General features: G+C 44.7%; 1 protein-coding gene across 1 annotated transcript in view; it reads left to right on the top strand.

The window, feature by feature from the left end:
* Positions 1-5,177: 5,177 nt before the first annotated feature.
* LOC123041234 (uncharacterized) overlaps positions 5,178-26,314 on the top strand; it is a gene marked incomplete at its 3' end in the record, with an annotated part of 47,766 nt that continues 26,629 nt past the window's right edge. The window contains exon 1 of the mRNA XM_044463896.1: positions 5,178-5,934. Within this exon, the coding sequence (XP_044319831.1) occupies positions 5,178-5,934 (757 nt within the window). The remainder of the gene's footprint in view (positions 5,935-26,314) is intronic.

The following is a 26,314-nucleotide window of genomic DNA, read 5'->3' as shown; positions in this document are numbered from 1 at the left end:
GGACTGGAGATGAGTCAACTTTAGTTAGAAGGCGTCCCAATAATTCGAAGTTTCTAGATCTTGATGCTAAATTTGGTAAAAGTGGGATTCGAGAGGTCATGACTTTAAATAGCATTGAACCCACTATCTCGGATTTCAAGGAGTTTGATTTTGATAATTGTTCTTTAGAAGGTTGTATTTCCTTGTTTCAATCCGTTGTTAATTCTCCTCATGCTTATAGTCAAAATAAAGCTTTTACCAAACATATCGTTGATGCCTTGATGCAATCTTATGATGAAAAACTTAATTTGGAAGTTTCTATACCTAGAAAACTTAATGATGAGTGGGAACCTACTATAAAGATTAGAATTAAAGATCATGAGTGTTATGTTTTGTGTGATTTGGGTGCTAGTGTTTCCACAATTCTGAAAACTTTATGTGATATTCTAGGTTTCCATGATCTTGATGATTGCTCTTTAAATTTGCACCTTGCGGATTCCACCTTTAAAAAGCCAATGAGAAGGATCAATGGTGTTCTCATTGTTGCAAATAGAAATTTGGTGCCCATAGATTTTATCGTTCTTGATATAGATTGCAATCTTTCTTGCCCTATTATTCTTTGTAGACCTTTCCTTAGAATGATTGGCGTGGTTATTGATATGAAGGAAGGGAATATTAGATACCAATTTCCATTAAGGAAAGGCATGGAGCACTTTCCAAGAAAGAAAGTTAAATTACCTTATGAATCTATCATGCGGGCTACTTATGAATTGAGTGCCAAAGATGGCACTACTTAGATCTATCTTCACTTTTATGCCTAGCTAGGGGCGTTAAACGATAACGCTAGTTGGGAGGCAACCCAATTTTATTTGTGTTTTTTGTTTTTGTTTCTGTTTAGTAATAAATTTTGCATCTACCTTATTTTTAGATGTGTTTTCATGTTTTAATTAGTGTTTGTGCCAAGTAGAACCTATAGGATAACCTACGGTGATAGTTAATTTGATTCTGCTGGAAAACAGAAACTTTGCACGCACAAAATTAGTTTTGTTAAATCACAGAAACATGCTTTTGCGTTGCTTATTTTTGCTTCTGATCAATAGACAAATTTTCCAGGACTTCCTATTTTGGTAGGATTTTTAGAGTTCCAGAAGTTTGCGTTAGTTACAGATTGCTACAGACTGTTCTGTTTTTGACAGATTCTGTTTTTCGTGTGTTGTTTGCTTATTCTGATGCATCTATGGCTAGTATTAAGTGGTATGAACCATAGAGAACTTGGAATACAGTAGGTTTAACACCAAAATAAATAAATAATGAGTTCATTAGAGTACCTTATGTGGTGGTTTTGTTTTCTTTCACTAACAGAGCTTATAAGATTTCCTGTTGAGTTTTGTGTTGTGAAGTTTTCAAGTTTTGGGTAAAGATTTGATGGACTATGGAATAAGGAGTGGCAAAAGCCTAAGCTTGGGGATGCCCATGGGACCCCAAGATATTCAAGAATAGCCAAAAGCCTAAGCTTGGGGATGCCCCCGGAAGGCATCCCCTCTTTCGTCTTTGTTCATTGGTAACTTTACTTGGATCTATATTTTTATTCGCCACATGATATGTGTTTTGCTTGGAGTGTCGTGTATGATATTAGTCTTTGCTTTTTAATTTACCACAATCATACTTGCTGTACACACCTTTTGGGAGAAGCCTACTTGATTAGAACTTATTATAATACTCTATGTGCTTCACTTATATCTTTTGAGCTTGATAGTTTTTGCTCTAGTACTTCACTTATATTTTTTAGAGCACGAAAGTGGCCTAATTTTGAAGAAATTGCTAGTCTCTCTTGATTCACTTATATTATTTTGAGAGTCTTTTAGAACAGCATGGTATTTGCTATGGTTATAAATTGGTCCTAGAATGGTAGGCATCCAAGTTTGGTATAATAAAAACTATCATAGAAAGTGCATAAAACACTAGGATCAATTTGTTTCTTGATAATTGTTTTGAGATATAGAGCTAGTAATGTTAGAGTCATGCTACTAGGTAATTATGAAATTGAGAAATACTTGTGTTGAAGTTGGCAAGTCCCGTAGCATGCACGTATGGTAAAGTTGTCTGACAAATTTGTTGCATGAGGTGCTCTTTTGATTGTCTTCCTTATGAGTGGCAGTCGGGGACGAGCGATGGTCTTTTCCTACCAATCTATCCCTCTAGGGGCATGCGTAGTAGTACTTTGCTTTAAGGGCTAAGTAGACTTTTGCAATAAGTATATGAGTTCTTTATGACTAATGTGAGTCCATGGATATGCGCACACTCACCCTTCCACTTTGCTAGCCTCTATTGTGCCACGCAACTTTCGCCGGTATCATGCACCCATTATTTACCTTCCTCAAAACAGCCACCATACCTACCTATTATGGCATTCCCATAGACAATCCGAGATATATTGCCATGCAACTTTCCACTGTTCCATTTATTATGACACGCTTCATCATTGTCATATTGCTCTTTGCATGATCATGTAGTTGACATCGTATTTGTGGCAAAGCCACCTTCATAATTTTCATACATGTCACTCTTGATTCATTGCGTATCCCGGTACACCGCCAGAGGCATTCATATAGAGTCATATCTTGTTCTAGATTTGAGTTGTAATTCTTGAGTTGTAAATCAATAAAAGTGTGATGATCTTCATTATTAGAGCATTGTCCCAGTGAGGAAAAGGATGATGAAGACTATGATTCCCCCACAAGTCAGGATGAGACCTCGGACTTTAAAAATAAAAAGAAAAAGAAAAAAAGAAAAAGAAAGGAAAAAAAGAAAGGCCAAAAAGAAAAGAAAGAAAAGAAAGGCCAAAGAAAAAAAAGAAAAAGAAAAAAATAAATGAGAGAAAAAGAGAAAAGGGACAATGCTACTATCTCTTTTTCCACACTTGTGCTTCAAAGTAGCACCATGATCTTCATGATTCTCCTATGTTGTCACTTTCATATACTAAGTGGGAATTTTTCATTATAGAACTTGGCTTGTATATTCCAATGATGGGCTTCCTCAAAATGCCCTAGGTCTTCGTGAGCAAGCAAGTTGGATGCACACCCACTTAGTTTCTTTTGTTGAGTTTTCATATATTTATAGCTCTAGTGCATCCGTTGCTTGGCAATCCCTAGTCACTCACATTGATATCTATTGATGGGCATCTCCATAGCCCATTAATACGCCTAGTTGATGTGAGACTATCTTCTCCCTTTTTGTCCTCACAACAACCACCAAATACCACCATAGTGCTATGTCCATGGCTTACCCTCATGTATTGCGTAAGAGTTGAAAAAGCTGAAGCGCGTTAAAAAGTATGAACCAATTGCTCGGCTCGTCATCGGGGTTGTTCATGATGGGAGTATGTTGTGTAATGAAAATGAAGCATGTCCTAACTATATAATTTTGTAGGGATAAGCTTTCTTTGGCTATGCTATTTTGATAGGACATAATTATTTGTTAGTATGCTTCGAAGCATTATTATTTTTATGTTTCATAAGCTTTTATCTTGAATCATTTGGATCTGAACAATCATGCCACAATAAAGAAAATTACATTGAGAATTATGCTAGGTAGCATTCCACATCAAAAATTCTGTTTTTATCATTTACCTACTCGAGGACGAGCAAGAATTAAGCTTGGGGATGCTTGATACGTCTCCAATGTATCTATAATTTTTTATTGTTCCGTGCTATTATATTACCCCATTTGGATGTTTATGGGCTTTAATTTACACATTTATATCATTTTTGGGACTAACCTACTAATCGGAGGCCCAGCCCGTATTGCTGTTTTTTTGCCTATTTCAGTATTTCGAAGAAAAGTAATATCAAAGGGAGTCCAAACGGAATGAAACCTTCAGGAGCGTGATTTTTGGAACGAACGTGATCCAGAGGACTTGGAGTGCAAGTCAAGAAGCAATCGAGGCGGCCAGGAGATAGGAGGGCGCGCCCACCCCTCCTGGGCCCCTCAAGCATCCACCGACGTACTTCTTCCTCCTATATATACCCACGTACCCCAAAAACATCCAGGGAGCCAACGAAAAACAATTTCCACCGCCGTAACCTTCTATATCCGTGAGATCCCATCTTGGAGCCTTCGTCGGCGCTCCGCCGGAGGGGGAATCGACCACGGAGGGCTTCTACATCAACACCATAGCCCTTCCGATGAGTTGTGAGTAGTTTACCACGGACCTTCGGGTCCATAGTTATTAGCTAGATGGCTTCTTCTCTCTTTTTGGATCTCAATACAATGTTCTCCCCCTCTCTTGTGGAGATCTATTCGATGTAAACTCTTTTTGCGGTGTGTTTGTCGAGATCCGATGGATTGTGGGTTTATGATCAAGTTTATGTATGAGAAATATTTGAATCTTCTCTGAATTCTTTTATGTATGATTGAGTTATCTTTGCAAGTCTCTTCGAATTATCAGTTTGGTTTGGCCTACTAGATTGATCTTTCTTGCCATGGCAGAAGTGCTTAGCTTTGGGTTCAATCTTGCGGTGTCCTTACCCAGTGACAGCAGGGGTTGCAAGGCACATATTGTATTGTTGCCATCGAGGATAAAAAGATGGGGTTTATATCATATTGCTTGAGTTTATCCCTCTACATCATGTCATCTTTCTTAATGCGTTACTCTGTTCTTATGAACTTAATACTCTAGATGCATGTTGGATAGCGGTCGATGTGTGGAGTAATAGTAGTAGATGGAGGCAGGAGTCGGTCTACTTGTCACGGACGTGATGCCTATATACATGATCATGCCTAAATAATCTCATAATTATTCGCTTTTCTATCAATTGCTCGACAGTATTTTGTTCCACCACCATAATACTTATGCTATCTTGAGAGAAGACACTAGTGAAACCTATGGCCCCCGGGTCTATCTTTTATCATATAAGCTTTTAATCTACTTTTATTTGCATCTTTACTTTTCTTATCTATATTATAAAATACCAAAAATATATTTATCTTATCATACTATCTCTATCAGATCTCACTTTTGCAAGTGGCCGTGAAGGGATTGACAACCCCTTTGTTGTGTTGGTTGTGAGTTCTTTGTTTGTTACCCTGGTTCTCAAAAACAGAGGGAAATACTTACGCTACTATTGCTGCATCACCCTTTCCTCTTCAAGGAAAACAAACGCAAGCTCAAGATGTAGCAGGTTGCCACAGGACAAACTATGAAATTCACAATAGAATCTGATGAAGGAGAGGAAGCTGGTGATGACAAGAAGAAGAAGAGTGCAAGAACCACTAGAACTAAAGTTCTTGGAAAGTCAACTATGGTGAGAGATCCATCTGATGATGAAGAGGAAGAGGAAGAGGATGCTGCTCCAGCACCTAAGGTACAAAAGCTTATGGGAGATGCAATCAAGTCAGGGGATGCTCCTAAGCCCAAACCTGCTCCCAAAGCTGCTGCTCCAGCCACCAAGTCTGTACCCAAGAGAAGCACAAGAAACATCCCTACTGAAGAGAATAACAAGGCCCTAGTGCCTGAAGCTGAAGAAGAAGAAGCTGAAGTCCAAGTGCTGAGAAAGCTCAAACCAAAGATCCCAGACCACAATGACACTCATCCATTGGCAGAGGACATGAGAATTAGGAAGGATGCAAGTCTAAGACTTTGGAGGAAAAGTGACCCTTATGCTATGAGAAGGAGAACCGTTGTGGATTATAGGTTAAACATTAAGGAACAACAAGACTTTTATGAGACCATTCTGCTTGACAAGAAGCAAATTGTCTGTGACATGAGATGGGTTGACTGGACATACATCAGAGAGAATGAAGATCATTTCCCAGGTGTGTTTGATAGCTTCAAGGCTTGTGGAGTTGACAAGTTTGTTGGCCATAAGCTCAATAAGTGGAATGATGAGCTGATCATGCAATTCTACTACACTGCTCACTTGTATCCAGATGGTAGCATTGTATGGATGTTAGAAGGTACAAGGTACCAATCAACTGTTGATGAATGGGCCAAGTTGATAAATGCCCCAGCAGCTCATGAGGAGGACTTGGATGTGTATGCCAAGAAGACGAAAGACCACAACTCTATGGCAAGTATGTACAAGGAAATTCCTCATGATGCCCTCGAAACTCATAAGTTGGGCTCAGTGAAGTTTCTGTTATCTGGTATGCCTACAATCAACACCATCCTGAGGCATACCCTTTTGCCCAAGTCTAGAGATCACAGAATGATAAGAGGACATTCCATCAACTTGCTGCCCATTTTTTATGTCCCTCAGAAGTTCAAAGTGATGAGTCTGATTGTGGAAACAATCAAGAGCACAGCAGCAGATCAGAAGAGGTCTTGTGGGTATGCCCACAAATTGATGTGATCGTCAACTCAAAGCTGGGCACATGCACTTATTTGTTCGACAAGGAGCACTTACCTCTCAAGCCAGATTTTGAGGATAACACTATGGTCATGGATGAGAATGATCCTTCATCAGTGCAAGCACATGAGAAGAGAGCAAAAGCAAGGGCAGAGAAAGTTGCAAAGATGCTAAGTGTAGAAGAGGCATCTCAGGTGTTCCTAAAGAGCAAACAACATCAACTTGGATTTCTGATTCAATCCACCTTGAGGATTGAGAAGGGCTTGCCCACCCTGACTCGGAATCAGGAGAGTTTGGAGAGAATCATTGAGCAAAAGTTCTATGATCATGATGTCAAAGTAAGTGAGATTCACGATGAGTCTCGATGAGTCCCGAGCGCTCCCCTCTCCCTTTCCTCTTGCTGGCTTCCTCCTCCGTCACCCGCAGAACCCTAGCCGCCTCATCTCCTCTCCCCAGCCGCCACCGGACACCTCCCAGCCCTCCTCCTCCGCCTCATCTCCCTTGCCACCTTGAGCTCGCAGCGAGCGCTCTGCTCTGGCGGCGGCGGAGGCCTCTTGTGACGGAGCAGGAGGGGGCCTCTTGTGGCGGAGCAGGAGGGGGAAGGCGGTGGCGGGGGCACCCTCTAGTGGCGGAGGAGGAGGAGGGGGGAGATGGTGGCGGTGGCACTTGTTCGAGGACTCGCTCAAGGTGCTCGAGCCCGACATCCAGCACGCCAACAACCTATGAGTGCCCTCCCCTCCCCCCTCCCTCCCACCGAAATAATCCCCTTCCTCAATTTCTTCAATCTAGGGTGTGATGTTTTCGACTGAATCTGTCTGTCTCCTGCACTGCCGTCGCGTGCCTCTTCCTCTTCCTCCTGCAGCGGACCGACAACAGCCTCGCCGGCGCCCTCAGCCTCCTCAGGATCCCCATCTACGAGGTACTTCTCTTCTGTCTCCGGTTCTGTGGTTTTTTTGCAGAACTTGTGCCATATATATTGTGTTGACAGTGCTTGTTGTGGCTGTGTTCTTGCCGAATCATCACTCTGCTTCCATTGTCTCTGCAGGTTTATGAAACAATGTGGTGCTATTGTTATTATTGAGCAATGATGCTCTATTTCTTTTCTGAAGTAGGAAGTGATGAATCAAGCAAGGAGGAAGGACGCTGTGTTTAATATTCGACCTTTTCTTAACTCTAAAACCTAGATTAGGATTGTCCCGTGTTAAGTATATGTAGTAATACCTGTTGCTAAATTAATCACGCACGACGACACAATGATGTTTGATACTTGACTGTTTCTTGCCTCTAAAACACCAAGGGTTGTTTTAGATGTTATGTTGAACACACTATAGCTTCCAAAAGTTGTGTACTACACCCAGCCTACAGGAGACAATGGTATAGAGACTGATTGAGTATTATCCATCTCCGCAGCACTTTCCAAAGAGCAATGTCAAGAGATTTGTTTGTCAGTCTGACTCATCTTGCTACTTTTGCAGGTTTATTTGCATATGAAATCACCAAAATTTTTGCCATGGCTCTGGTTCGTGACATGGTGCTTAAAAGCACTCATCCCATCCTGATTATTCACATACAGTTTTACGTTTTTGTTTTTACTGATTCACTTATATCAACATTTTTTTGTATGTCCCTTTTTATGGCCAGCTTGGCCATTTGTTCTGGAAGGAGTCACTCAACTCGGAGAGAAATAAGAATTTGAGATAGTGGTTGTTCTTTGTGTTTTTTATTGGTTCATTTTCTTGCAATGTATAGTTGAGAGATAATTCACTTCACCTCTGGAGCCCTGTTTTTTCCATGCAAGACTAGGAGCAGCAACTCTCTTTTTTTGGTTATTTCTCCCTCACTTCAGGATGTTTGTTGTTCTTCTTACCTGCATTTCTTTCTCACTCCAACAAGACAATGGGACTGTTGACAGGATGCAAGAGCTTCTTCAAAAAATCCATGCTGATTTCTGGAATCGCAATTTTGTTCAAGGTAAAACTAGCCAAGCCGGAGACTGCTACAACCCTAATTTTTTTGCAATGTATAGTTGAGAGAATTCTACCCTGTTGTTGTTACTATGGTTGCTATTGTCAATTATAATTTTTTTTGTCATTGGTGTGCAGGATATGTCAGCAACAGAAGCCGCAAAGAATAGGGATGCATACACAAGGGGAAGGAGGCAAATTTTTACGGTACTACAGGGGCTAGGGGTCGACTGGTAAGCATATGGATGTGTTTTTCCTCACTTTGCTATATGTGTTCTTATTCAAAATTCTCAGATTATCCCCGGGGTTGAAATTGCTGAAAACTCTTTATTTCGCTTAGTTGGATCCTACAGTTTAAATAATGTACGAAACTAGGTTGTATTTGCAAGACTATTGGATTCTTTAGCACTGCATACACTAAAATGTGTTCTGGTATTGCAACTGTTGTTTTGAAGGAGAAACTTCTAGCCCTGTCTTCATCCAGAATTTTAGTAGAGCACCAACTCCAGACATAGTTTCAAGAGCAGTATTTGAGGGGTAGAATTTGGTATTTCCATCTACTACGTTACCATACTTTCTTCGTTGCACACAATATCTATCAATGGTTGGACTTCATGTTTTTCTTTTGGTTTTTTCAGCCAGAACAAGCTATAAGCTTACCTATCTCAGATATTGCAAGGAAGGCTTTCCTTCACAAAGTATGTGCCTCTTTTTGATAGCTTTCAGCTTGTACTATGTCCTTACATGTATTAAACCTGGAAAAATATGCATTCATCTGCATTTATGTTATTTTTTTTGCTGGTGAGCATTTATGTTATTGCTGTGTTTTTATTTGCCTCTTTTGTGATATTTTAAGGCGAAAACAGAATATTTATAATTATGACATGGACTACATACTTTCCCTATGTTTTTAGGTGTGACGGTTGGTGTCATGACCACTGATATATGTGTCTGGATTTAGTTGATATACGCCTATTGTGTTTCAGGCGTGGTGTTCTTTCTTAAATAAATTGGCAGATGCTTGCTTCTATTAATTAAAGCTTCTACATTAGGAGGTACTGCGTTGAGCTTGAATGCAATGTCTTGGTTTAGACAGCAACCGAGCCCGGTCAAAAATTAGTAGAAGTAGTTATGAGATAAGGCAGCGGAAAACAGAGAGAGCCAGCCGTTGTATATGCAATGCATGAAAGTGGTTGTTGATTCCATTCAAGTCACGAATAAATAGTACTCCCTCCGTCCCATAATATAAGATTTTATAAGAGAACTTGGGCAATGGGACTGTTGACCGGGTGCAAGAGCTTCTTCAGAAAATCCATGCTGCTTTTCGAAATTGCAATTTTGCTCAAGGTAAAACCAGCCAAACTAGATGCCAGTCCATTCCTGCATTGTTGTTGACACAATTAGGTTCAAACCTGTCTGATCATCTCCTATAATTTGAAAATAATATTAGCTCTTAGATCAATTCAGTTCTTGCAGTACATCATTCAAACACTTGATGATTTTCCTCTTTGTGCGGCCTTGTTTGAGGCTTTCCTAATTTTAGATCATTCACCTTTGGAGCCCTGTTTTTTTCCATGCAAGACTAGGAGCAACAACTCTCTTCTTTTATTTGTTGTTCCAACATACAATTGACTTATGCCTAGGTATCATGTTGCATTAATAGCCATCTTAGAGGATGGGTCCAGTTATTGCTTAATATGTTGGTTCTATGCTTGAGAGTCTCTTTAGAACTGAAAATTCCATTGGAAATATTTCTGTTTGTGATACATCGACATGCAACTAGAATGGGAAATTGAGTTAAGATACAGTGGACAAGGGATCAGAAATGCTGTTAGTATGACTGATGCCAGCCTGGACTCCCTGTAACCTATTTTCATCTGCTATTTATGCTTCCATGGTACTAAAATCAGTTAATAATGTTAGACATAAATTTATTTTGTCGATTGTGCCTCACTCTCTTTTTATGCATGCTCCTGATGTACTGATTAGTTGTTACAGTGCATATATTTGAGGCTATCATCAGGTCAGTGGTTATATGTTGGAAATTTTTCATGGTACTGTTGTAAATTTTTCTTTTGCCTTGCTCCTTTCCTGTCTGTTTTTTAGGAAACTATTTGAACTCTTCCACATGTCAGTGGTTATATGTTGTTTTTATTTAGAAGTTTTCTTGCTATGCTAAAGCACATCCTAGGCCCTCGAACTATTTTAGAGGTGTCATGTAGCTTGTCTATGGCAGCTACTGATGAGAATACACATCTATTTATTCCACTGATGAGACCTGTCAAATTTCAGTGCTTTTGCGTTTTAGTCCATGGAAGCTTGTTCTTTAATTAAATGTCCATTATTGTTTTTACCCCAAGACATAAATTTCATTTCATAATTTCTATAAACTTGACTGGGAATGTTAATTATCAAATATTAATTACTCTAGAGTTCTCATACTGAAAATAGGCACATGAATCCAAAATCTGAAGCAATAGTTACCACCTTAATTCTTGCGGGTCTATACGCTAGTTATGTTAGTAATCACCCCAAAAATAGGTTCTTGGATATTATTTTGCTGACAAATCTGATGTTGTTTCCTTCAACTATCATTAGGTAACACAGACAGCAATAATTGTTTCCGCCAATTAAAGTATTACAGAACTTTTGTCAGTTTACATGCTTTGATTATAAGCTTGATTACATAATTAGTTCTTTAATTAAATGTCCATGCTGCAGATGGTATGCCAGCTTCTTTGTCATATGAGCCTAGGAAGCAGGCTTCTTTGTCATATGAACCCCATGCTACTGATGCTTTATGTTTGTTGTGTTCTTTTCTTAGGGTCCGCCGCTCTTGGGTTCCCTTTTGGTTAATGGTCTAGGTGTTTCCTTGCATAATTACTCCTGCAGGGTTGTAGTCATACCCGTGGCCATGGTTATTACTCATCAACTTGGTCGTGCTCATGTGGAATATTTATTTCCAACAACGCCATCAAACCTTCAGAGGTACCGTCCCGCTCACCATGGTCTGGTTTTGTATCAGTTCACCACCCATAGAAATCATCAATTTTTTTCATTGCAGGTTCCTCTCCGGTTTCCTGCGTCTGTATGCTGATTTGGTCATGGATTTCGAGCCTCATTTACTGCACCTCTGGTTTGTCTATTTTCATGGAATGCCACTCTCAAATTAGTCGGGGGTACTGAGCTTTGACCTAAATCCCCAATCAAAACAGAGTCCCCATTCCTCAGTCCTCTCTCTGCCCAGCGTCAGTTCCTCTGTCGACTCTGACAAGCGTTCATTGACAGCTGCCGCAAAAAAGGCGATTCAAAGCCTAGCTTGTTGTCTCCTTCATTGTCTCCTTCCGCCTCACTGCAATTTCACTCTTCAAACTCAGATCCAAGGCCGTGCTTATGGAGAACATGGACATTGGTGTAACCGACGGTGAGTGGTCGAGCAAACCACCTGGACAGGTAAGGAAACAAAAAAAGAACAATGATTTAGCCCATTATCAAACAAGACAAGAGCAAGAAAATATGTAACCTCGCAGGTTGGTGGAACTTTATCTGCACAAGTTTTCTCACTCATTGCGCATGCGCAAGTTCTGTTCCTCTGCATTTTAGTTCTACCATTCGCTGTACAATAACATTATTCACCCTGCAAAAATATGTATTTGTTCATAAGCCTCTTAGAACACTTTGTATTGTAGCTACTCATTTCCATATGCTCTAATCGGTATCTACCTATTTTTATACTCACTCTATTAGTGCTTGGTTTGAATTCGCTCTTTGCGCCATCGGCGCAATGGGTCATCTAGTGATCCTATCATATTGTGCATTTGCAGTCCAAAGCAAATGTTAAATAATGCACAAATTTAGGGGGAGCTCTTGCTTATCACATAGTTCTCAAAGCGACGACGTATTTCAATCTTATTATCATTTGTCGAAGCTTTGATCTATATGTTGTCATCAATTACCAAAAAGGGGGCGATTGAAAGTGCAACTATCCCTGGGTGGTTTCGGTAATGATTAACAACATATACCTCATTGAACTAATGATATTTCAAGATGAATATTTCAGGAAAGTTCAATGATTGGCATGGCATGGATTAGGAATGTGGACCCCTCAAAATGCTAAGAACAAGGGATTGGCTCAAGCTCTAAAGTTCAAGACTCTACATTTTCTATTTCAGTGATCCAAGATCATATTGAGTCCATAGGAAAGCCAATACTATTAAATGGGGATGAGGTGTTGCTTAATGGCTTGCTTTCTCAAAATGCTCAGTGATATGCTCCAAATGCCCAAACCAAAGTCAAACTCGGCCCCACCGATTTGATCCATCCGGCACCACCGAGTTCATTCGACATAGCCACTGCCAGAAACCCTAGTCACTTCTGTCTAACCGATAGGGATCTCGGTCTCACCGAGATGGGATTGTGAACTCCCTGTTTCCCTTTGTGACGTTTCGGTCTAACCGAGATGAGCGATCGGTTCCAGCGAGTTTGCAATGCAAACTCCCTGTTTCCTTGTTGTAACATTTCGGTCCCACCGAGACGAGCGAATCGGTCCCACCGAGTTTGCCAGACCAACTCCCTGTTTCGATTATTACCAAAGTCGGTCCAACAAAGTTTGTGTAATCGGTCAAACTGAGATTACGTTATGCCCTAACCCTAATGATATTGGTCCCACTGAGTTAACGTGTCGGTCCCACCGAAATGCCTAATGGTCACATTATGAATTAAATCGGTCCAACCAAGTTTTCTGAGTCGGTCCCACCAAGTTTGGTAAATTGTGTGTAATGGTTAGATTTTGTGTGGAGGCTATATATACCCCTACACCCTCTCCTCATTCGTGAGGGAAGCCATTAGAACGTACCTACACTTCCAGCCTTCATTTTCTGAGAGAGAACCACATACTCATGTGTTTAGGCCAAGATATTCCAATCCAACCATATGATGTCCGATTTAGGGTTCCGGCAACCCTAGAGAGGTTTGGAAACTGCGGTGCGTCTGAAGATCTCAACCTACCCATCCTGCCTACTCGGGATCCTCCTAGCCTAGCGCGTCGAGCTCAAAGAGACACAAAGACACAGAGATTTATACTGGTTCGGGCCACCATTTTGGTGTAATACCCTACTCCAGTGTGGTGTGGTGGATTGCCTCGAGGGGCTATGGTTGAACTAGTATAGTGGATGAACAAGCCTGAGGAGGTGAGGTGTTCTTGAGCTGGTGTGGTGCTCTACTTGTTCTGATTTCGGTCCCCCTATATGGTGGTGGCTAGGTCCTATGTATAGTGGCCTTGGTCCTCTTCCCAAATATGAACAGGAAGGGATTCCACAATTACGGGATTTGAAAGGGGACAAGTAGTATAGTCTATCCTGACAAAAGTAGTCTTTGCCTGCGAAAAGCCTCTGGTCGTGACGTTGCGGTGGGCTCGTTGATGACCTCCGTCCTGCCGTCCTGGCGGTCTTGGTCTTGTTGCACAAAAATGGAAACCTTTGGCTGATTCCTCGGGAATCCGCGCATGTGGCTTGCCTCCCTTGCACCGAAGAGGAAACCTATGCTCTGCATCCGCCTGGCGCCTACCTGGCCTTGGTCGTCATGGCTCACGTCCAACCGAGCCTCGTGAGGTAGCTTGTATAGAACTCTCCGCCCCTCAGGAGCCCTCCTAAGGAGGCCACTTCCTTCGGGGGTCTTGGCACCGTCTTCCTCGCGAGAGTCTTGCGGTGTTGAAGTTGGGCCATACCAGGCCATCGATGAAGCCACGTGGTGGGCCGCAGGCAGGCACGATTGGATAACCCCATGTCCAGGATGCTGACAGTAGCCCCTGGGCCCAAGGCGTGCTTGGACTTGGCTTCTAGGCGAAGCCAAAGGGCAAGTGCGGAGCGCCGTGGTTCCTAACCGCCTGCGGCCTTGATGACGCATAGCGATTGATTAGACATGGGCGACTCCGTTTCCCCACGCTACCTCGGCAACTGCTCGACTTGACAACTGCATGCTGCATGCAGAGAGGATCATCATTACTGGAAATCGCGGTAGGCCGACGATTTACCTTCTCTCGGCTATAAATGTGCGAGCGGGTGGAGCCCCTGCCCATCTCTCTTTCGTCTTGCTCCCGCCTGCTTCTTCTCCTCCCCATCTTGCTTCCATGGCGTCGCCGAAGAGGTTTTCAGCGGCCGAGAAGGGGAAGGCCTCCAAGGAGGGGCCAGCCTCTCCTCCTCCCAAGAGGGGCCGTGGCTGTCCCTGCAAGCACCCTGCGGTCCCTCCGGCAGCATCCAGGGGGCGCGGCGCGCGCCCCCTAGAGGTAGCGTTGCTCTAGGCGCCCGCGTTGACACCTCCTCTCACGGTGGGGCCACTGGTTTCGGAGCAGCCCCCATGATGAAGGGAGGTGCACCGTGATCGTGCGCCCGCCATGGCCGTGCTTTTCCTCGCTGGAGGTGCTCCCTGAGTTCGTGGTGTGGTTGGAGAGCCCGGCTGGCACTTAGCTCCGGCTCCCACGCTTCTTCTCCGGCGAGGTTCCTTCTTCAGGGCTTAATGGCCTCTAGCTGCAGGCTGACGGGTGCTGCAGCAGAGCTTCGTGGGTTGGTACTGAGGTCTCCGCCTCTGGCAGCGTGGTGTTGGCCCGCAGCTGGCAAACCTTCGCCCGTGCACGTGGCCTGGGCGGAAGGTTCACCCTCCACTTCAAGTACGATGGCCTGGCAACCCTCTATGTGAGGGTGTTCAGGAGGGACGGCCGCCGCGTGGGGTGCTGCCCGGAGAACAACAGCGAGGACGAGAGTGGCGACAGCGATCTTGGCCTTGGCGACATGCGCTCCTCCTCCCGTGACGGCGGCTCTTCTTCAGACAAGAACTCGAGCAGCGATGGCTACGACCGGCCTCCGCGTCGTCGTGCTCGTGTCGAGGACGCCAGTGGTTCTTCCTGCCGTAGCGCTCCAGTGAAGCTGGAGAAGAGCCCGGCGTGAAGCTAGGGGCTGGCGAACTTGGACACAAGGCCGGTGGCCCCAGATCTCCTATGGATGAACTGGCGAAGCGTCGGGCTACCTTGAGGCACTGCTTGAGGATGCGGCGCTGGTGGCAAGCTTGTAGGCTTTCGGGACCTCTTTGTTTAGCTTTTCCTTTCTCCTGCAATCTGAAAAAAGAAGAATGTACCCTACGGGGGCGTGTAATGATCAATTGTTGCTATGCCTTTTTATGTTATAATTGCCATCTTGATGTCGTGCTATAGTGTTTGCAATTTGAGCGGGTTAAGGTAGGAAGGCTTAGCTTGGGACGTGCAGTCGTCCTCTGCCTCATGAGAGCCTGACCTTAGGTACTTGACAGGGTCCCCAGGAGACACACCATGTGCCCTCAGGAGGTACACCTTGCGCCCTCAGGAGCCGCGGCAGGGCAGAGCTATCCTTTGAAGGAAGATAAAATTTGTCAAGTGACTTGCTCCCCCTTACGCGAGCCCCCTGCCATAGGTTAGCTTAGACCTGATGCACCGCATCGCGCTGCCCGAGGGGCATGGACATGAGGGGTGCTCACACCAGTGGACTCGATCGAGGGTTCCTTGCAAGGATGAAGCCGAAACAATGGGGTTCGGCATGGTGTGTGCGCGCAAAGGCAAGCCTTGGGCGCACACACCTACCTTACCCCACGCGCGAGGAGCGCGAGGAGGAGTGGCGGGCGACTGCCACCTCTCTCTTGTCCTTAGGCCAAAACAGCTTAGGGGAAAACACAACTCGAGGAACCAGCATTCAAGAATACCAAATCCATTGTAAGACTACTAAAAAATTGCAAGCAACTTCAGAAAGCAAATGAACAGCCGCGTCCGGCACCTAATCTAGCCTTCTCACCAGCGCGGAGCTAAGTGCTGCTACTAGGACATGGGAGGGAGCCCCCATGAGGCCCCAGGGCGACTCTCAGGAGACTCCGGGGCGTGTACAGCCCCACTCATTATTACCTGAGAGTGCCACAAGCAGAGACCTTCATAGGCTGGAGCCTTGCTTCACAGACCGGAGCCTTTCTTCAGGGGTAAAACTTCCGGAGGTGCTGGATGTTCCAAGCGTTCTGGATGGGGACCGCGTCATGTGTCTCGAGGCGCGCGGCGTCAGGCCTAGAGACATGGGCAATCCTAAACGGGCCCTCCCACATGGGAGAGAGCTTATGCAGCCCCTCCCTGGAGAGCACCCGCCTCAGGACGAGATCGCCCACCTCTAACGTCCTGGAGAGGATGCTGCGGCAGTGGTACCACTGCAGTGCCTACTGGTACCTCGGTGCTCGAAGCGAGGCTTGATGGCGGCATTCCTCCCCAGCACGAGATCCATCCTCCGCGTGGTGTCCTGCTACTTTCATCAAACGCCAGGACCCGCGTGGAGCAATGCTTGACCTCGTCAGGGAGAACCGCTTCTGCTCCGTAGACGAGGAAGAACGGCGTTTCTCCTGTTGGCTTGGTCGCGGTGGTTCAGATGGACCACAGCACGGACTGAAGCTCGTCGAGCCAGCCCCTGCCACAGGCCTCGAGCTTCTTCTTGAAGGTGCGGGTCTTGAGGCCCCTCAGGACATCTGCATTGGCCCTCTCAGCCAGTCCATTGCTCCGTGGGTGTGCTACTGAGGCATAGCAGATCTGCGTTCCAAGGTTAGCATAGTATGTTTTGAAAAGGTTGCTTCTGAACTGCGAGCCGTTGTCGGTGATGATGCGATTGGGGACCCCAAATCGACTCACGATTCCCTTGATGAACTTGACAACTGATCTAGCTGGGATGCTGCACATAGCTTCTACCTCCGCCCACTTGGTGAACTTGTCGATAGCAACGTAGAGGTATCGGTTGCCCCCTAGCTCCCGAGGTTACGGTCCCAAGATGTCCATCCCACGGACCGCAAACGACCACGTGAGCGGTATCATCTGGAGACCTTGCGTGGGCTGATGGATCTACTTGGCATGAAACTGGCATGCTTCACAAGTGCGCACCAGCTCTGTAGCGTCATTGAGCGCGGTGGGCCAGTAGAAGCCACTGCGGAATGCCTTGCCCACCAGGGTGCGCGACGAGGACTGGTGCCCGCAGTCCCCACCATGTATGTCCGCCAGCAGCTCAAGCCCCTGTTCCATGGAGATGCACCGCAACGAAACGTCATTGGGCCTCCTTGATGCAGTACGTGGTGGCCTGACGGGCCACGCGCTCAGCGTCTTCCTCCTTCTCTGGCAGGGTCCCTTGAAGCAAGTACGCCTTGAACTCTTCAGACAAACACCCCTCCTGTGGCTCAAGCGCGAGCAGCAGGCGGGCTCCTGAGTAGTGACCACATGCTAGAGCGCCCATCTCGGGTGCTTGTGGCAAGTCCTCCTAAGGTGGTGCTGGAGTCGTGATGTGCGGGGTCGCAGATGGCTTGAAGAGCCGCTCCTCAAACACCCCTGGCTCCTGAGGGAGCCTACGAGAGGTTCTTTTGGCGATGTCGTCTGCTTCCTTGTTCGTCCCACGCAGCATGTGCTACAGATCCAAGCCCATGAACCGCTTCTCCAATTTGTGCATTTACTCTAGGTACGCCTCCATGTGCTCGTCCTTAGGCATGTACTCCTTGTTGGAGAAATTGACGAGAAGCTGAGTGTCGTCCTTGATGGTGAGGCACTTTACTCCCAGGGCAGCCGCGGCCCTGTGTCTGGCGAGCAAGCCTTCGAATTCTGCGATGTTGTTGGAGACCTTCTCGCCCCGCTGAAAGCAAAGTTGTACTGCATAATAAAGCTTGTCCTTGGTGGGTGAGATGAGGATGGCCCCCACTCATGCGCCTTGTCGAGCAAACGCCCCGTCGAAGTACATGATCCATCCATCCGGCTTTTCATCTCCTGGCAGGAGGGAGCAGTCCTCGCCTTCCCTGTGGTATGGAGCGTTAGTCCACTCATTCACGAAGTCCACGAGGGCCGCACCCTTGATGACCTTGGTGGTAATGAACTCGACATTGAATGCTTGAAGCTCAATGTTCCATTTGGCGACTCGCCCGGCTGTGTTTGGGCTCCGGAGCACCCTCTCTAGCTGGTACGCTAATACAACCTTGATGGGGTGTCCTTGAAAGTAGTGGCGCAATTTCCTGGAGGTGAGTAGAAGTGCGAGCAAGAGCTTCTATGGCATGGGGTAGCGTGCCTGGGCCTCCCTCAATATTATGCTGACGAAGTAGGCAGGGTGCTCGACGAGGGAGGAAGCATCAACGGAGTGTTTTTCCTCACAAGGGCACAAGTCTCTTAAGGCCTCATGAGGCCCGTCCTCCGGAGCCTTGGCAGCCACGGTGTCAATCGTGGCTTCAGGAGGAATGTCGACCACTGCGTCGGCCGTGACTTCAGATGCCTCACCTTGGGGGTGCTGCGCCTTGCTTGCCGGTTGTTTGTCCTGCTGTGGCTTCTTGGTCAGGCGCTCCTTCCTTAGCACCATCGGGGCGGGGCCGGCTGAGTGAGGGGTTGCTGCCAGATAGAGCACCTAGGGTTCGAGAGAGCGCGGTGCCACCATCACGGGCGGACTGGTCAGATATCTCCCAAGGTCTTGGAAGGCCGCGTCTGCTTCGGGGTCCACTCGAATGGCTCCTTCCTTTCCATCAACTTGAAAAATGGGAGAGCGTGCTCCCCTAGCTTGGAAATGAAGCGCCCAAGTGAGGTTGCGCAGCCAGCCAGCTTCTGCATCTCCTTCAGGGTCTGTGGGGGGGGGGGTTCATATCCTCTATCGCCTTGACCTTTTCTGAGTAAGCCCCGATCCCTCTGAGTCACACCAAGAAGCCCAGCAGCTTGCCGGAAGGGACCCCGAACACACACTTCTCAGGTTTAAGCCGAAGATCCACCGTGCGCAGGCTAGTGAACGCCTCCTCCAGATCTTCTATCAGAGTTCTGGCCTCCCGATACTTCACCACTATATCATCATCGTAGGCCTCTGCGTTCCTCCCGAGCTGCAAACCCAGGGCGATATGCATCAATCGCTGGAAGGTTGCTCCGGTGTTGCGCAGCCCGAAGGGCATGCAGGTGTAGCAGTACACCCCGCACAGGGTGAGGAAGGCTGTATTCTCCACGTCCTCCACGGCCATCTTGATCTGGTGGTAACCGAAGAAGGCATCTAGGAAGCACAACAGGTCGCACTCGGTGGTGGAGTCAACGATCTAGTCGATGCGAGGGAGCGGGAAGGGATCTTGCAGGCAGTCCTTGTTGAGGTTGGTGAAGTCGACACACATGCGCTCCTTCCCTCCTTTCTTGGGGACGATGACGTGGTTCGCCAGCCATTCTGGGTACTGCACCTCTCTGATGACCCCTGCGGCTTGTAGCTTACGGGTTTCTTGGACAATGAAGGCATGATTCTCAATGGACTGGCGGTGAGCCTTCTGCTTCATGCCGCACATTTGAGCATACCCTCAGGTGGTGCTCGATTACCCCCCTTGGGACCCCAGCCCGGTGCTTGGGTTCCCAAGCGAATACATCCTTGTTGGCTCGCAAAAAGTTGATCAACGCCTCCTAGTTTGGAAAAGTAGATACGACAGAGACGTATCATTCTGCTATAGTTTAGTGCCTTTGGAAATATAGAAATTGTATTTGATGGGGTCCTGAAATCAGGGTACCTTATGTAAGAGAGCTCGACTTCGAGCTCGACCAGGGCATACTCGGCCCAAGGTGAATCGGGAAACCCTAAGAAGGCGATGGCAACGAGCATGTTCCCCAAGATAGAGGGCAGCGGCCAAATAGATCTGACCTACCCCCTTGTGTAAACCCTAGGCCCCTCCTATCTATATAAAGGGAGGCCTAGGTTCTCATTAGGGATCCAATCTAAAACTCAACTCTCGGTAGACATCTCAAACAGCATTTTAATCCTCTGCACGAGGAATCCCCTCACCATTAATAGCAAGACAAAATAGGATGTAGGGAATTACTCTTCGAAGGTCGGAACCTGGGTAAATTATCTGTGCAGACTCCGTCCCGATACTTCCTATCTCGTCATGAACCCTACGGATGGATCTAATGGAATTTGCTCTGTCAGTTGGCGTGCCTGGTAGAGGTGACATTGACCGGAGAATTAACCAAGCATGGATAATCGTTAGAGACCAGTGATCCCTCACCAGGCCATTGCCTCATGTTCGGCTCTTTCCAGCTGGTTGTTGATGGGTCAGGGCAATTCATTGACATCTCCAAGAAGCAGAGCTCCTTACTTTTCGACATGCTAGGAGTTCCAGTGAAGATGGCCGAACACTTCCTCAAAGTCAGCAAGGATGCGAGGCCGGTAAAGCAAGCCCTACGATGCTTTGTCACAGGAAAACAGATGGCAATAGGGGCATAGATAGCGCACCTACTTGCAGTCAAATTCATAAGAGAGGTCCCGCACCCGGAGTGGTTGGCAAACCCGGTGATGGTACTGAAGAAGAACAACATGTGGCGCATGTGTGTAGACTACACTGACCTCAATAAAGCGTGCCCCAAAAACCCGTCCTATCTACCTAGGATCAATCAGATAATCAACTCCATCGTAGGGTGTAAACGCCTAAGCTTACTGGATGCGTACTCCGGATACCACCAGATATGAATGAAAGAGTCTGACCAGGAGATGACCTCCTTCATCATGCTATATGGACCCTTCTGCAACTTCAAGATGTTGTTCGGCCTAAAAAATGCGGGGGCTACGTACCAGCAGACGATGCAGAAGTGTTTTAACAAATAGATTGGAGAAAATGTAAAGGTCTACATGACAACATCGTAGTAAAATCCAAGCAAGGCTCAAGCCTCCTTGCCGACCTATAGAATACCTTCAACAACCTCCACAATTTCAGCATGAAGTTAAACCCTGACAAATGTGTCTTTGTGGTCCCTGCTGGATAGTTGCTTGGGTTCTTTGTGTCCTTATACGTCTCCATCGCATATACATTTCCAAACACTTTTGCTCTTGTTTTGGACTCTAATTTGCACAATTTGAATGAAACTAACCCAAACTGACGTTGTTTTTAGCAGAACTAAAAATAAAAGTTCTCGAAATTGAAAGGAACATTGCAGAAATTTTTAATGGAATAAATAAAAAATACTGGACGAAGTTCCATCGGAGGGGGCCCACTAGTTGCTCACAAGGCAACAGGGCACACCTGGATGCCTTGTGGGTCCCATTGGCGGCCATCTGCCCTAATTCCAACTCTATAAATTCCGTTTCCCTGAGAGAAAAAATAATAGAAGAAGTTCTATTTTGTTTTACGATACAAAGCCGCCGCCACCTCATATTCTTCACCGGGAGGGCTATTCTGGAGTCTGTTTGGCACTCCGGAGAGGGGTATTCATCGCCATCATCATCATCAACCCTTCTTCCTCAATAACATCATAATGCTCACCATCGGGAGTGAGTAATTCCTTCATAGGCTTGCTGGAAGTTGATGGAGTTGGATGAGATTTTTCATGTAATTGAGTCAATTTGTTAGGGCTTGATCCCTAGTATCCATTATGTTCAAAGATTTATGTTTCTATGACTAGGGCCCGAATGCCGTGATTTCATATCTGAACCTATATATTATGTTTTCATGAATATAAGTGTGTTTTGAATCCTATCTTTCAAGTTACATGCACCTGATAACCCACAAGTATAGGGGATCGCAACTGTTTTTAAGGGTAGAGTATTCATCCCAAATTTATTGATTCGACACAAGGGGAGCCAAAGAATACTTCTAAGTATTACCAGTTGAGTTTTCAATTCAACCATACCTGGAGACTAAATATCTACAGTAGAGTGATCATTAGCATAGTAGTATGATAATTTGATAGCAGTAGTAGCGATAGCAATGGTAACGGTAATAGAAGTAGCACTAGTTTTATAGTAGTTGTAACAGCAGCAACTGTAGCAGTAGTGACAGTAACTTAGCAAGAACAATATGTGAAAATCTCGAAAGCATTTGATCAGTTATAACATTGGATAATATTCATCATATAACAATCATAACCAAGGGCAACAGAGAACTAGCTCCAATTCATCAATGTAACGTAGGCATGTATTCCGCAAATAGTCATACATGCTAGTGGAAAAGAACTTGAATGACATCTTTTGTATTACCCTCCCGTGATAGTGGGGTCCATAAGGAAACTAAGGGATATTAAGGCTTGTTTTAATGGAGAATCGGAACAAAGCATTAACACATAGTGAATACATGAACTCCTCAAACTACAGTAATCACCGAAAAGAATCCCAATTATTGTCACCTTAGGGTATGCTAATCATAACACATAATAAGTGCATATAACTTGCAAGATTGGATCAAGAACACAAATATGTTGGTGAAAACATAAATGGTTCAAATATGAAATCATGGCACTCGGGCCCTAGTGACAAGTATTAAGCATAGCAAAGTCATAGCAACATCAATCTCGAAACATATTGGATACTAGGGATCAAGCCCTAACAAAACTAACTCTATTACATGATGAATCTCATCCAACCCATCACTGTTCAGCAAGCCTACGAAGAAATTACTCACTCCCGGCGGTGAGCATCATGAAATTGGTGATGGAGGATGGTTGATGATGACGAAGACGGAAGATCCCCCTATGTGGAGCCCCGATCGGACTCTAGAACTAGCCTCCCACTGAAGAATAGGAGGTGGCGGGGGCTCCATAACGTAAAACATGATGAAACTTCATGTCCTATTTTTTCTCGGGCAATAGGAATTTAGAGTATCCATATTAGGGTCAGTGGAGCCTCATGGGGCCCACTACCCACCAGGGCGCGCCAGAGGGGTGTGGGGCGCCCAGGTGCCTAGTGGGTAGCAGCTCCCCTCTAGTAGGTCTTTACTCCATTATTTTTCTTTTATTACAAATAATTCTCGAAAAAGTTCCATCCAGTTCCGTGAACTTTTAATTCTGCAGAAAAACTACACCATGGTAGGTCTCCTGAAAACAACGTTAGTCCGGGTTAGTTTCATTCAAATCATGAAAATTAGTGTCAGCAAAAGTGTTTGGAGAAGTAGGTACAACGGAGACATATCAACTCCCTCAAGCTTAACTCATTGCTTGTCCTCAAGCAATTCAGTTGACAACTGAAAGTGACAAAGAAAAAAACTTTTATGAACTCTTTAGTTCTTGTGTCCATATATATGCTTAAATAATACCTGGGTTTTCAGCAAAGATCATGACTTACCATGCAAATGATAAATATTAAAAATTATATTCACTCATATCAATGTCATATCAACTAGCGAGCAATAATAAAATATTTCAAATGCCGACACTTTGTCAAAACAATCATGATATAATATGACAATAATGGTATCTCGCTAGCCCTTTCTGAGACCGCAAAACATAAATGCAGATCACCTCCAAAGTTCAAGTAGGGACTAAACATTGTAATTCATGGTATAAGAGATCCAGTCATGATGCACACAATGTTAACTATACACAATGCATGAGAATGACAATAGTGCTCTCAGGACATGTGCTTATTTTAGAAGGTGATGACTCAACAAAAAAAGTAAAATAACATAAAAGTAAATAGTTAGGCCCTCCATAGAGGGAAGCAGGGATTTGCAGAGGTGCGGGAGCTCAAAGTTTAAATCGGAGAGAAATATAATTTTGGGAGGTATACCTTTCATATTAATGTTATGACCGAGAGTTTTCAATATCTTCCATGCTAAACAAATTAGCGGTGGTTCCCATGCGGTAAAAGTAAAGTTTACTCCCCTCCACCAACAAACACAAGCCATGGCTAGCCGAGTCCTCGGGTTCCCTCCATACCAACAACAGTCTGGGGGAGTTTGTTTCATTATTATTGCAATTTTGATCATGGGACATGGCATCTCGATTACCGGCCTCTCTCGTGCAATGATGAGGGAATAAACACTCATCATGAGAATAACCCGCTTAGCATGGAAGATACTGACCGCCCCCTATCGCTTATGAGCGGTACGGGCACACTAATCAAATGTTTATTTGAATATTTAGAGGTGGCACATGCAAATTTACTTGGACCAGCAAGGTAATACTGTATATAGGTAGATATAGTGGACTCATCTGGAATAACTTTTGTTTATGGAATTTGATGCACAAGCAGTATTCCCGCTTAAGGCAAAGGCTAGAAAATAGATTGAGAAGCGGCCGACTAGAGAGCCAAAACGGTCATAACCATGCATTATGAATAATTAACATTGAGTACTAACATGAGTAGTATACAAATTCCATGAACATAAATATCATGGAGGCTATGTTGGTTTTTAATCATCTACATGTGTGAATATGTACCAAGTCAAGCCACTTGAAATATTCAGAGGAGGACACCATATCATCATACTACATCATAATCATTTTAATGCATGTTGACACCCAAGATAAATCATTAACCAGTCCTAGCTACTTAAGCATGGCATGAGCAACTATAATCTCAAATTGTCATCATAAACATGTTTGATCATAATATGATGAATCATGGATACATGGTTAAACATATTTACGAAAAAAACAAGTTGAGTTCATACCCGCTTTTCTTGGCATAGTCACTTCATCAAATATCATCATTATTGCCTTTCACTTGCATGACCAAATGATATGAAAATAATAATAGTGCAAGAGTGTTGTGGACTATGCTAGAATCTGCAAACATTTTGTTCAAATGAGGAGACAAGGTAAAATGGGCTATTTGTCAGATCAACAATAATGCATATGAGAGCCACTTAACATTTTCATCGTAGATTTTTTCTCATAATGACTCACCGAAAGAAAAGGACAAAGAAACACACTAAAATATTTTTGGAGTTTTTGATTTTTCTTAAAGAAAGAAAATTGAAGAAGGAGAAAAAAATGAGAAAAACTATTTACACGGGAAAGCTACCAACAAGGAAAAGAAGAACAGGAAATATTTTTGGGTTTTCTTTTAATACTAAAACTAATATAAACTAGAAAGAAAAACCGAAAAGAAGCAAGCAATATTTTTGGATTTTCTCAAAGTTTTTCAAACACACAAAAAATAAGGAAGCGATAAAATAAATCTAGCATGGATTATACAATGACAACCCAAAAATGCAATGTGTGAACATGAATGTAATGTCGGTGGGAAATACGTACTCCCCCAAGCTTAGGCTTTCTCCTAGCTTGGTAATCACCATCTGTAGTAACCATCCCGTCCCATGTGAAAGTGCTGAGGTGGTGGTACTTGAGTGTCCCACTCCTAGGGCTCCTCCTCTGCCGCTGCCTGTGCATTTCGGTAGGCGACAATGCCCTCTGGTAGAATGGTGTATCCATTGGCATAAGAGTCAAACAAAGCAGGTGCAGGCAACAGAATAATATCACGAGTATCCTCACTAAAAACCAAATTATAACGAATGTGGTGAGGAGGCTTAGGGTTATCAACTAAATGGTGGTCGATCATAGACTGGTGATCTAAGTAGACCCTAGGCAATACATAATCATGGGGGCATATTTTCACGCCCAATATGCGAGCCTCTCCGAGAGGAACTTGAGGGTCCCACCAAGGATAGAGTCGCTTATTAATGACGCTTTTGCAAGGTGGATATCATTACATCGTACCATTACATAATAGATGGGGATACATACAAAAGGCATACAATGCCACAGGATTACAGCAACATCATACATAAGAGCAACATCCAACTACGGATGAAACACAAATAGAAACTTAAACGACATCCACCCTACTAGCCTGGGTTGCCGACCAGGAACCTATCCCCCGATCAAAGAAGAAGAAGCAGAAGAACTCCAAAACAAGCAAATGTCACTCGCACGTCATGATCATCGCATTACATGTACCTGCAATTGTTGTTGTAGTAATCTGTGAGCCACAAGGACTCAGCAATCCCATTACCATGGGTATCAAGACTAGCAAAGCTTAATGGGTATGGAAAAGGTAAGTGGTGAGGTTGCAGCAAGCGACTAAGCATTGTATGGTGGCTAACTTATGAGTACAAGAGTAAGATGAGAAGCTACACAAACAATCGAAGACTAGTAATGATCAAGAACTACTTGTGTTCAAACATAACCACACCGTGTTCTCTTCTCGACTCACTCGAAAAGAGACAGTTGAGGGAGTCCTGGATTAGGGGGTATCCGGACAGCCGGACTATATACTTTAGCCG

The sequence above is a fragment of the Triticum aestivum genome, chromosome 2B (genome assembly GCF_018294505.1).
Source record: "Triticum aestivum cultivar Chinese Spring chromosome 2B, IWGSC CS RefSeq v2.1, whole genome shotgun sequence".
NCBI classification, from domain to species: Eukaryota; Viridiplantae; Streptophyta; class Magnoliopsida; order Poales; family Poaceae; genus Triticum; species Triticum aestivum.
This window is presented reverse-complemented; position numbering and strand designations above follow the sequence as displayed.